Genomic DNA, 12,323 nt, shown 5'->3' on the forward strand with positions numbered 1-12,323 from the left:
GTTATTTTTATTTGTATCGCGCACAGCTGCCCCAGCAAAGGGGCGTCCTGGCGCTTTGAAAAGGTAAACACAACACAGCATTAAGAGCGGGCAGAAAGGAAAGGAGACACATCAAAGGAACTAAACAACTAAAAAGGTCTTGATAGCCCGTCTAAACTGAAGGAGCTCATCGGTGGCCCGGATTTGTGGAGGAAGAGAATTCCACCAGCTTGCCGCCAGGACTCGAAAGGAGCGGCCACCAACTCTGCTCAGCTTAAAACGCGGGACCACTGCTAAGTTCTGGCCTAACGATCTAAGAGTGCGGGAGGGGACATAGGGAACCAGCAGTTTCTCCAAGATTTGTGGGGATGTACCCTTGAGGATTTTAAATGCAAGGCAAAGAACCTTGAATCTAATCCTCTGCTGCACAGGGAGCCAGTGTAGAGAGCGCAGGGTATTGGACACCGAGCACCGCCTAGGCAGACCTGTCACCAGTCGGGCCGCAGCGTTTTGAACCCGCTGCAGTCAAGAGAGTTCTGACTGGTTAACCCCCGCCAGTAGTGAGCTGACGTAGTCCAGCCTGGAGAGCACTGATGCTTGGACCACCAGTTGTCTTGTGGGTGCATCAAAGAATTTGAGGATGGGTCGAAGTCCTCTGATAATGCCATAGCAAGAAGCTGCCACCTTCTTGGTATGACAGATGAAACTCAGAGAAGGATCAAGCCACACCTCCAGGTTTTTTATCTCTGCCGCTGGGAGGGGAGTCACACCCATATCCGAAGGCCACCATTTGTCGCCCCACAGAGCCACCTGTTTACCAACCACCATAATCTCCGTCTTCTTGGTGTTTAACTGGCGACAGTTGGAATTCATCCAGTTAGCCACTTCCCGCAGACCCTCACAGAACCTGGGAGCCTTCAAACCTGAGTCCCCGCTCAGTGTGACCGCCAGCTGCGTGTCATCTGCGTAAGAGACCATAGTCAGGCCCCACTGCTTGACGACCGCAGCCAACGGTCTCACATACAGATTGAAAAGGGTGGGACTCAGTGATGACCCCTGTGGGACTCCCTGGTCTAACAGGTATGATGACGACTTACCGGGCGGGATCGCCACCTGGAATGACCTATCCGTAAGGAAGGATCGAAACCAGCGCAAGGCGAGGCCAGAGACGCCCACCTCCTCAAGACACCGAAGCAGAATCCCGTGCGAGACCGTGTCGAAGGCGGCACTGAGATCTAATAATAATAGTGCCGCCGTCCGACCAGAATCCAGCACGGAACGCAGATGCTCGACCATCGAGAGAAGGGCCGTCTCTGTGCTGTGACCCGCACGGAACCCGTTCTGAGTAGGATCAAGAATGTTAAACCTACCAAGATGGTCTGAAAGAGTGGCATTCTAATTATTATGATAATCCTGCCATAATTATGGTAATTATTGCCATATTTTGGGAATCTGTGACCTCAGATTGTGATACTTGGGCACATAACACAAAATGTACCCGTGTGTGGCTGTGGTACATGTAGATGCTTGATGAAAATGATAAACTGATGTGTGTAACTGACAAAGCTATTAATTTTGCTATTTTCAAAACCAACACATAAATTAAAAAAGTGTCATTTACAATACCAATCGCTCAAACTTTCCTAATGCGAAAAGTTAAACGTATGGGCATTGTAAATCACAAAACAAAAAAATAAAATGTCATAAAGAAAACCAATAGCTCAAACTTTCCTACTGCGAGACCTATTGGCAACGCCAGTGCTTGTTTTAATACACCAGTAGAACTGAAGACTGGCTCAGACACTGCCAGACTGTCTTCCGGACACCATCCTACAACTTTCTCTGGTGGCTGGGAAGAACCACACAACAGGTGAAGAAAGAAGTGTTATATGGGGAAATCATGCAGACTATGTCATTGATAGTGCAAAGTGAGGGTTGTTGTAGGGTCAGGTTTACTGACCGTGGAGGCATCTGCCTATCATTGCATGACTGCATTTGAGGAGCTCACCATATACTGTTGACCATGGCTCACTGTTGACTTTGATATCAATCTTCAGGATGAACCCCGATGTAGACTACATGTATTACTACATGGATCTCTGCTTGCTCTTGGCTAAATTACTGAAAACCACTATGACTCGTAGGTAGGTGTGTTAACTGCATAGTTGGCATGTGGGGCACATCTTTGGCAGATCATAAGATTATTAGAAACGTGGGCCCTAGAATGAAAACGTAGAATTGATTCTTAAGACTTTTTTTCCATTGTTAGCAAACCTACATAAAGTACACATTTTGAAACGCATGCAATGCCTTATTCAAGGCACTAAAAATACTATTACACCTAAAATCCCACCGTATCAAGAAAATAAAAAACTCTCCCATTCGTCCCAGAATCTGCAATGTTAAGTGTTGCATGCAAGGTGACCAAGCCCAGGACACTAAATCCGTTTTTTTAACATCCATTTGGACCAGATCCCCTGATATTTGACTGAGCACCCTTTGTACACTGATTTCTCTGCTAGGGTGCATCTGCTCTTACCTCTCCTCCACTCATCCAAGGTAGGGGAGGGTGACATTGCTCCATTGTTTTGCATTGTGGTATTTTGCAATCAAGTAACCCCGATCAGTCAACAGACAGGCACTACAGTTGTCCTTCCATCCATCCATATTCCTCAACAGTGCCACTTTGGGTTCCAGTGGGAATCTGTAGCCCAGTATACCTTCAAGCTGTGAGTGTATTTTAGCCCGAACACATGGCAATGATGGGATAGCTCCATGTGGTGTGTGGGAATGTGCCCTCGAGACTATTGCAATGCCAGCAAGCAGCCAAAGTGGCTCTGCCCATCTGCTGTGACCTGGAGAGTTTATAATAAATATGGGGCAGGTATTTGAACTGTATGAATCGCATAAGTCTGGTTGAATTGGCTAAGTTCCTCTGAGCCATCCTGGCTTTAATCCCCTCATCATTGTCCTGAACTTCAAGATCCTTCCATTCCCCATCTCTCTCTAAGTCAAATTAAAAGGTCATGGGAATTGAAAACAAGGGACTTGTAAATGCTCAATATCCCCTTCTTCCACATTGTTCAATTGTAATCCTAACTTCTAATTATTGGAATTTTGACACTGTCTTAACCACCGATTTGTGGCTGTCCAATTCGTGCCTGAGTTGTAAGTACTAGAAAAACTGACTTTGTTGTAGTACAAAGTCAACAGACAGTAGTTCAAAAGACTTCATATGGTCAGTTGCTCAGTCATCGCGAAGTTTAGAAATGTCAGTAAGGTCCCAGGTTTGAAATGCCATGCCACTAGGGGGTCTCTGGTCACCTTGCCCTGCCACCTGATCTGCCTAACTGAAGCATTTCAACTCTTTAGTGGGATTCTAGTGATCTGGGTAATGCATGCAGGATTTGCACACTGTTGATGAGAGAATACAGATCGTAGGGTTCCAATAGCTGAAGTTCAAGTACATATCAATGTCTCCCCTGTCGCTAAAAAGCCAATCATTCAGAGGAATGAGCTGGACAGCCCACTAGTACATCTGGAGGTTAGGGATACACAATCCACCCTCAAAGGTATCCTGTGCGCTTTTAGCCAGTGAAACTCTTGGGGCTCCTACCACCTATAAAAATCATGTAAATGTGTGTTGTAATGATGTGAAGTATTGCTGTGTGAGAGGATAGGGATAGTTCCTGGTGAATTAGGGAATGAGAGGTAGTATTATCATTTTAAAGAGGGGCCTCTGCCCAATGATGTTAAGTGGAAGTTTATCCCAGTTCATAATATCACGCTGTACTGCTCTTTATAGCTGGGTGATGTTGAGTCTCCAACTGAGCACCGGGTCGGTTTAGACCTTATGCCCAAGCATTTAAACTGATTGGGGGCTAAAGTCAATTTTGCGATATGAATATTTTGTGGAGAGGTACCCACCAAATGCATACAAGTCGATTTCACTCATTAACCCTGAAACCTGAAGTATCTCCATAAACTGAAACCATGTGGAATATTCTTGGGGCTGATAACTCTGGTTTCTGCACAAAGAGTAGGATGTTGTTTTCGTACGAGGCAATTCTATCATCCTGACCTCCCAACCACCGAAACCCCCAGACCTCAGCATCACGCCTAAGCCAATCCGTGAGTAGTTTGATAGCTAGCTCGAATAGGAGTGGACATAGTGGTCACCCCTGTCTCGTGCCCATAGAATATGGAAGGGAGCAGAGAGGGAACCATTTACATGGGCCTGGACTCCATTGGGGAACAGTATACAGTCTTGCTACCTCAATTGCCTGTTGTCTATGATTATTTAGGATCAGCAGAATGATTATGGCTTCCATGTCCTTCTTTGCTAGCCATACCTGAAGTTTCCCCTCCCTGTCCCCCCATTTGTATAACTTATGTTATGTTAGGAACCAGGCATGTCTGGCTGTGTTTACTAGGTTGTGATTGCTTAGACGTTTTGATAAAACTTGAAATAATAAAAGATATCCTGTGCGAGACCACTTTTGCAGGTCAGAGAAATATGTTAAACCATCTCAACAGTTTTTATCTGATATTTAAAAAAAAATCAGACTTTTGGTGTACTCTATTCAATGCTGAATGCGGCCAGATCTGGTCAGTGGTACCAAAAACTTGAACCTACTCATGAGCCCAGAGTACATTAACAACTGGTTTAAACAATACTACGAGAATTTAATGTCATATACCGGATCCGCTCAATATTTGCCTGTCATGCTCTTTTTAGCTTTATTGGCCTACCTAGGGTACCCGTAGACAAACTGAAAGACTTCAGTTCTGCAATCTTGCTGGAGTACATAGTTCTCTAGGAAAAATATAGAGAGGGGTAAAGCCGCTGGTCCCAATTGCATTCCTATTGATTTTTATTTTGGTGACGTGATTGCTCCTAAATTTGAAATAATAATTGTGGAGTGTCATGGAGAAGGAAAGAACTTACTTGGACTACCACACGGACTCCCAGATTCAGGTCATGGTTCAGCATCTGTAGAAAGAGAAGAAGGGATAGAGCAAGCTAGACAAAACGTAGCGAAAGATTAGGCAAAGCTAGGCTAAGAAAGACTTGAAGGAGGTGGGGACATGCAGAAGTAAGAAGGACTAGTGTGTTGTCCACTGGAGATGCAATTTAAGAAATATGCCAGAGAAGATACTGAGAATAAGGAGGAAAGAAAACCACAAGGCAACGGAGTGAGGAAAAGTGGAATCCCAGAGGACTAGGGTGTGCAACAAGAAATATGAACCGACCCTAAAGCAGAATATCATTGGATGATAGATACAGAAAGGAGGGCAGGCATAGGGAGATAGAGATGAGCCAGGACCCATCCATTGAAAGAGTGGAGGTAGAAGACACTTTGTGTGATTCGTGGGAGAGCTGGACTGACCGCGAGGTGCTGAGACCTGCGACGGTTTGAGAATGGACCATAACTTTGTCAGTGGTGTCCTCTGGACATAGATACTTTCATAGAAATTGAGAGGAAAGTAAGATACTATTCATTTCAGTCCAGACGTGCTTAGGAAAGGAATTCCCGGTTTTAGGAGTTTATTTTGACGCAAAGAAAAAGAAAGAGGGAGAATGGAAAGTGGCCCTGTAGGAAAATCTACCTTTTCTGCATTGCCCCCCTGTATTTTTCACCTTTTGCTTGACCATGCATGTTTACGGGCTGGATAAATCTGTGCACTTTACTGCTGCTAACTAGTGGTAAAATGCCTGTGCTCCTCCTTACAACTTGGTATACTCTCAATTCATATATTTAGCTTACATACTAGTTCTTAGTATATGGTACAAAATGTACCCAGGGCATGTAAGCTAAATGTCACTAGTCGACTGCAGCACCTATTGTGCTATCCACTACAGTGACAGTGTAAAAAATGGCTGCAGTCCTTCCATGGTTGCCTGACTGTGTCAGTTAAAACACTACAATTTGACCTGTCAAAAGAAACCCTTTTGACAGCTCAAATCCTCTCTTTTACATATTGTCACCCCAAGTATGCCTTGATAGTTCACAAGACAGGTTGTATGGTATTTAAAAGTAAGACGTGCAGAAAGTTAATGTTATGTCCTTACAGTGACTAACACTTATACCTATATTTCACTGTGACAGGCCTACCTGTCCTATTTAGTAAACCAGAGTACAGATTAAAAATCCTAGTACTGTATCTCTGGAATGGGACTAGCTTGAAGAAAATCAGTGGTGAAGTTTGATTTTTAATACACATTGAGGACATGTAACATGTAGAATGTTACCATTTCCCTGCCTGAAATTCTTGGAGCCTAAATTTGCATTTGTTATCCCACTTCTGCCAGCCAGTAATTAGCATTTGAAGAGAACTGTTTTCAAAGCAGAGAAACAAGGTTATCTTGACTGTATGACAAGTGGAGTTGCATCCATGAACTGGATTAACTTCAAAGAGGCCTAACCACATCATAGGCAAATTTTAGCTGACACCAGGGCACGACCCTTCCTTTTTCCCAACAGACTCCTGTATCAAGGTTTTTACATATTACGCTCGAACCATACTTGAAAGGAAACAGAATGGCAATACAATTCTTGTGTATACCCTGTCTAGTTGCTGGAAAACCCTGATTTGTTTTAAGATGTCTGACTCTGAGCTTATTGAAGGTACAGTGCCAGCCCCAAATGTGGGCGAACACTAGGATTACCATAGTATGCTCCCCTCATACACCCCTAGCCCTCAGAGCTCAAGTTCAGTGGTGTTGAACATATTCGCCGTCTTGAAAATTCCCAAAGTGGGTAGGGTTGGCCCTTGGAACTTTTTCCCCATTAGTTAGGACGTGCCCAGGAGTCATTCCCACCCACTAGCTCCTTTTGGTGCTGCATAAATATTTTACATTTAGCCCTCGTTAAGCATGTTTGCCCTACCCTGCCTTGCCTGGGCCATAACTACCCGGGGGTTGAGCTCAGGTTAATTTTGTGACTTTTAGGGTTCACCCTGACGCAGGTTGAGATTATTCCTTGAGGTGGGTAATCATCTGCCCCAATAAATAATCCATTTTCCTACAGACTCTGTTAAAAATAGATCTCTCAACTAAGTGGCCTTGAGGAATTAATAATGTGATGACGTAAGAAATCAAAAGTAGAAAAAATCAAATTAATCGTGTTTCTTCTGGAAAAGAGAAACGGGAAGAAATTATTAGAAAAGCTAAGAAAAGAAATAAAGAGTCATGAGACCTAGGTTTTGAGTGTTATATTTACATGCTATTTTTATCCTTTGCCATATGGCTCTTTTTGTAAGGAGTAGGTTAGCAATGTACAACTGACCGTACAGTAAGAGGATGGCATTGGGTAAATTCAACAATGTTTCCAAGATTGCATGCTGGCCAGTGCCAGTTGGATGAAAGATAATCAACTTCAGTTTAATGCTAAGAACATTTTGACCATAGTTGTGTGGAAACTGAGCATTGCCCGATCTGTTATTCAGTGGCCTGCATCATTGAACAAGCTTTCTCCTATTCATGAAGTAAGTAGCTTAGGCTTTATTTCAACAATAAATTTATCCTTCAGGACGCTTAACTAACACATTTTCTCCTACCTGTTTTATGACTCTGCTTATTCGTAAGAAGATTTTTCCCATTTGTAGGGGAGATTGTTGGAAGCCCATATTCTAGGCAGTGCTTGCCTCATGTCTTGAGTATTGGAAATCTCTTTTTGTGAGGCCCCGCCATTAGCTTCTTCGCAGACTACAAGGAATTGAAAACTCTACTGCCAGACTTGTCTTTGGTACCCATATGATTGATCCAGTTTCCCATCATCTAGTGTATCTCTGTTGGCTCCGAGTGGCCAAGTGCATTTGATATAAATTGAAGGACATTTGCCACAAAGCTCTTTTGCAGCAGGGACAGGCTTTTCTGGTAACATGCTTTGCCAAGTATGTCCCTTTACATGACTGAGGTGGTCTTCTGCTTCTCTATTGAAAGTGCAGAGAGTAAGTAAACAATTGTGGGTGGTCATGCTCTTTCACTGCACACAGGAACATGTGGAATCTTTAACCTTATGTGATGAGAGATGCTGTCAATCTCAATGAGTTTTGAAAAGTGTTCAAAACCCAGCTCTTTAGTTGTTCTGGGGATTTGGCACATACACAGAACTATGCGCAGGAAAACAGGACCTTGGTGTATAGGGGTTGTACCTTCCTACCACCTTAGTACCTAAAATCCCCAAACGACTAACTAGTGTCTCATTCGTTCTCCTACAAAATCACAAAGCTACAAATGATTAAAGAATCCAGAACACAACACTCCCAACTCTCTCAGGAATCGCGGTAGCAAGACAAACCCTTCGCTCACTCACTCGTACTTGTCCACAATAAGGATTGTCAGAGTCACTGTATAGTTCAAAAAATCTTTATTTTAACTATTGTGCTCTATAATGCAGTATACGAGACACTACCAGTGGAAAAATGCATAAACCTAGAACAGTTAGCATTGTTACAATACCCATAGAATATGAAGGGGATGTCATCATATACAGACAGTGGAAAAGGACTATAAGGCCTAACCACGCTCCCCTTGGTAAGGCGAGGTTTATTAAATAAAGGAAGATCTCTGGACCTTGTCAACAGACCCCATACCTTAGAGCCTAGATGGTAGGTTTACATCATAGGAACAGCATAGCTCTTCTCCAAGGAAAGGTCTCTCTTCAAGTGTGTGTGAACAACATGCATCCCTGTAATATCAAAGCACAAGCTTTCCAGCAGGGCAGCTGCGTTGAGCATGTTTTGTGTACGTGCTAGGGACTGACCAGTACAGAATAACAAGGGGTATCTTTATCAACCTTGCACACCGCGTTCTGACTAAACTCCAGGAACAGCAGAGCACGCAGAAAGCAGGCAGTTCTCAAGTGAAAGGCACAAACAGAGACTTACAAAATAAAGTCATGAAGTAACGTACGCAAAAACAACATCATGGCAGCAGAGCTCATGCTAACATCAATGTTGAGAATGACCCTAATGGCCATATAACACCCTCCCTCTTGTAAGGTCGTAGTATATAGACAAAAGACTAAAATAGAGTTCAAAGTTAAGCATAGTCCAGAAGCGCTTGTAAAAATCAAATCCTGTAGGAACAAAAATAAAAAAAATTTATGGTGATGAAAAAAATATTTGTTTCATTGACCTACTCTGAAAGCTGAAGGTTCTCTTCTTTGATTCACTACTTCACAGCCTCGGTTGCACTTTATACATTTGCAATATAAATAAATACTAAGGTAAAAAATCCTCCTGTGGGAAATCTATCTATACTAGCTGTGGTCATTATTTCATACTCAGTCTGACTAATTGTTAAATCTATTTACTTTCTTAATTACTTGGTCTTTTGTGAAATGTTGCCTTAGACCCAATAGTCATTTTCCTCATATATTCATTCACAAACCAGAGCTGTGTACTAGCAATGGTTATGTTCATGCAGGGATTGATTTTATACAGACTTTAAGATGGACTCAAAGGTGTTTCCAAGTGATTGCTATGGTATTAAATAGGAGACCAAGAATTAAAATCATTCGATTTTTTTATCTTGGTGCATTATGATTAGCTTAGGATTGTAAAATATAACAAAATATGATATATGAAACCTGGCACAAATGACTATATGAAGTATGCATTCAGAAGCTGAGAAAATCAGCATTTTCTTGGATAACAATTAACCAATTTGTATTTCAGAAAAGCACGAAATTCCAGAATGTCTGGACAAAACATTCCAAATCTCCTGTTGCGTACGAAAGAGGAAGAATTTACTTTGACAACTATCGGTGCTGTTTTAACAGGTAAATCAAACATACTGAAACCAAGTTTAGTGACTGCTCTTACATTTAATTGAGTGTTTAAATTAGTTTTTAACTCCATTTTAAAACCATTGATGCGAACATGTTTGTAATAGTTTTAGAAAGTTGTTTTTATGCCTTTCTTGATCTCAGGTAGGAATGAAGAACTTGATATGGTAGTGTTGATTTGCGTTTTTAAACCAATACTCTAAATATGCCATACTGTCAGAAATGGAAGTATGCTAGATGGGTGAGTCAAGAAATTCAATAGAAGCAAAAAGAAATATTCATAACATTAGGGAATGTATATTAAAGTAAAAAGAGTATAGAAAAGGAACAGAGACAAACAAAATACATTGAATGATTGGAAGCATTGGCCGTCAGATGGCAAGCCAGCAATTCAGATCCATACTTCTTTTCATTATCTTATTATTAATATCTTCAATCCTATAGTTCTTTTTCTTGAACATTCTATCTCTAATATAGAGCTTTTTACACAGCAATATATCTCTTGGTGGTAATACTACTGCCCCATCTATTATGCCTTCTTAATGTTACAGCTACTGCCACTAGATCCAAATATGTCTTTTTGGGCAGTAGCATGAAGGACTTCCAAGCCTTATTTGTGTTTTATTTCTTCCTGGGGTGTTTTGTAGATGAGGTTCTCTGATCTCTTAAACTTGATTTGCATTCTCTTCATGTGTCACTTAACTAATCACAATAATGGTAAGAGGTGTGGGCACTAAGGCATTGCTGGAGGTGGTACCAATCAAAACTAATAAAAAGGATTTGTCCCCAGTTGAGCATCAATCTTCACATTTAAGTCTGTCCTTTTGTTACAATTATTCCCTTTAATTGATTAAATATATTTATGGTCATATAGCAACTCTCAACTAAGCAGATTAAAAACCTATTTGAAAAAATGAATTGTAAACAAAGCCTTTTCTACATCCTATTTCACATATTGACTACCTTCCACAACTAACTGTTCCCATTATTGCAATGTTTCATCTTGCATGTAAATGTAGGTTGGTAAATGTAATGAGGCCAGGTTTGATTGAAGAGCAATAAAGAGAATTCCTTCCAGAGTGCCCTTCTTGGTTTATCGCCCTCCTGAAATGGAGAACGTTGTTTCTCCATGCTGCTCATTTGAAAGAAAGATTCTTGGTTTACCTCCCTCCTGAAATGGAGAGCGTTGTTTCTCCATGCTGCTCATTTGAAAGAAAGATTTATTAAGTTATGGGCATGCACAGCTTACCATTTAAAATATTGTTTGATATCATTTAAGATATTGTAAGATACTTTGAGTCTGGGGCCAATAGCAAACATTCTGGCACATAACCTTTGCCTAGTGTAACCGTCTCAGTAGTTATATCTGAACCTAAGACATTGAGCTTCACAGAAGGAGAAATTAACAAATCTGAAAGAGAATATTAGTTATGGATTCCTTATCTTAGCATTACCCCCAGGTGTCAGACTGGATCCGGAGAATTTTTCTTCAGTAGTAACTCTGCACATCGGTAGGTGGCATCGTTCGACTCCGCTTTCGTTGTTGGCGTCGTGAACGCCAGAATTGCGGTATCAACTTAAACGCCCCCCCTGCACGCTGACGTCAGGTCTTTCTTTTTCCACAACAGCTAGCGCAAATTCAAAGAGAGTGATAACCTCTAGTAATTTTTTGACTGTCTTTTTTTTACTTTTGTCGACTTCTTTTTCGAGTTATTCGACTCCTGGTGCACAGGGTTGTCACATCGGGGGACCGGCTTCAAGCTTGTGGATCCTGCCACAAGCTGCCACGACCCGAAGTCGTGCTCCGACTGTCGGCCCATGGCCCCGAAGTCTTTGCAGGAGTGGTCTCGAAAGCTTCTTGATGCCTGGCAGTCAGCTCTGCGCCTCTCGAGGTCCCGGTCGAGAGGGAGGTCACGGAGTCATCACCACCACTTCGTCTTCGGGTAAGTCGAAACACAAAAAGAATGTGAAGAAGCACCATCAGCTGTCTAGGCCTTCGATGCCGGCGGTTTCGGCCCTGGCGCAGCAGCGTCCTCAGTGTTCCAGGCCTGGATCCGGGTCGGTGCTGGTCGACCTAACGAAGCCTCCGGCGTCAAATCCATTGGCGACCCCTCCGCCCCTTCCAACACTGGATGTGTCCCCAACCGACGTTGACACTGGCCTCCCCCCTCAACATGGACACGGAGCCGGACCAATGTCGACCGATGCCGGTACCGGCTGGTACTTTTGTGCCCTTGTTCTACCCTGGTGTTCCCTATCGCACTGAGTGGCAACCAGAGAATGTTGAGGAGGGCTGGGAGGGGTCTGTGGATCCTCTGGGATCCAGGCCTGGATCCTGATCGCCACCGGTCGCCCTAACTACACCTCCTCCAGCATCAAATCCATTGGCGACACCTCCGCCCCTTCCGACGACGGATGTGTCTCCAACCGACGTCGACCCTGGCCTCCCCCTCAACATGGACACGGAGCCAGACCAACGTTGACCGATGCCGGTACTGGTGCAGACCAGTACTTTTGTGCCCTTGTTCTACCCTGTTGTTCCCTGTCGCC

At 42.9% G+C, this 12,323-nt stretch overlaps 1 protein-coding gene across 1 annotated transcript in view; it reads left to right on the plus strand.

Annotated features, from left to right (window-relative positions):
• DCAF17 (DDB1 and CUL4 associated factor 17) overlaps window positions 1-12,323 on the plus strand; it is a 497,543-nt gene that overhangs the window by 40,518 nt on the left and 444,702 nt on the right. Inside the window, exon 3 of the mRNA XM_086956119.1 lies at window positions 9,664-9,767. Coding sequence (XP_086812245.1) covers window positions 9,664-9,767 — 104 coding nt within the window. The remainder of the gene's footprint in view (window positions 1-9,663; window positions 9,768-12,323) is intronic.

Source organism: Lissotriton vulgaris, chromosome 2_1, assembly GCF_964263255.1.
Source record: "Lissotriton vulgaris chromosome 2_1, aLisVul1.2, whole genome shotgun sequence".
Lineage (NCBI taxonomy): Eukaryota > Metazoa > Chordata > Amphibia > Caudata > Salamandridae > Lissotriton > Lissotriton vulgaris.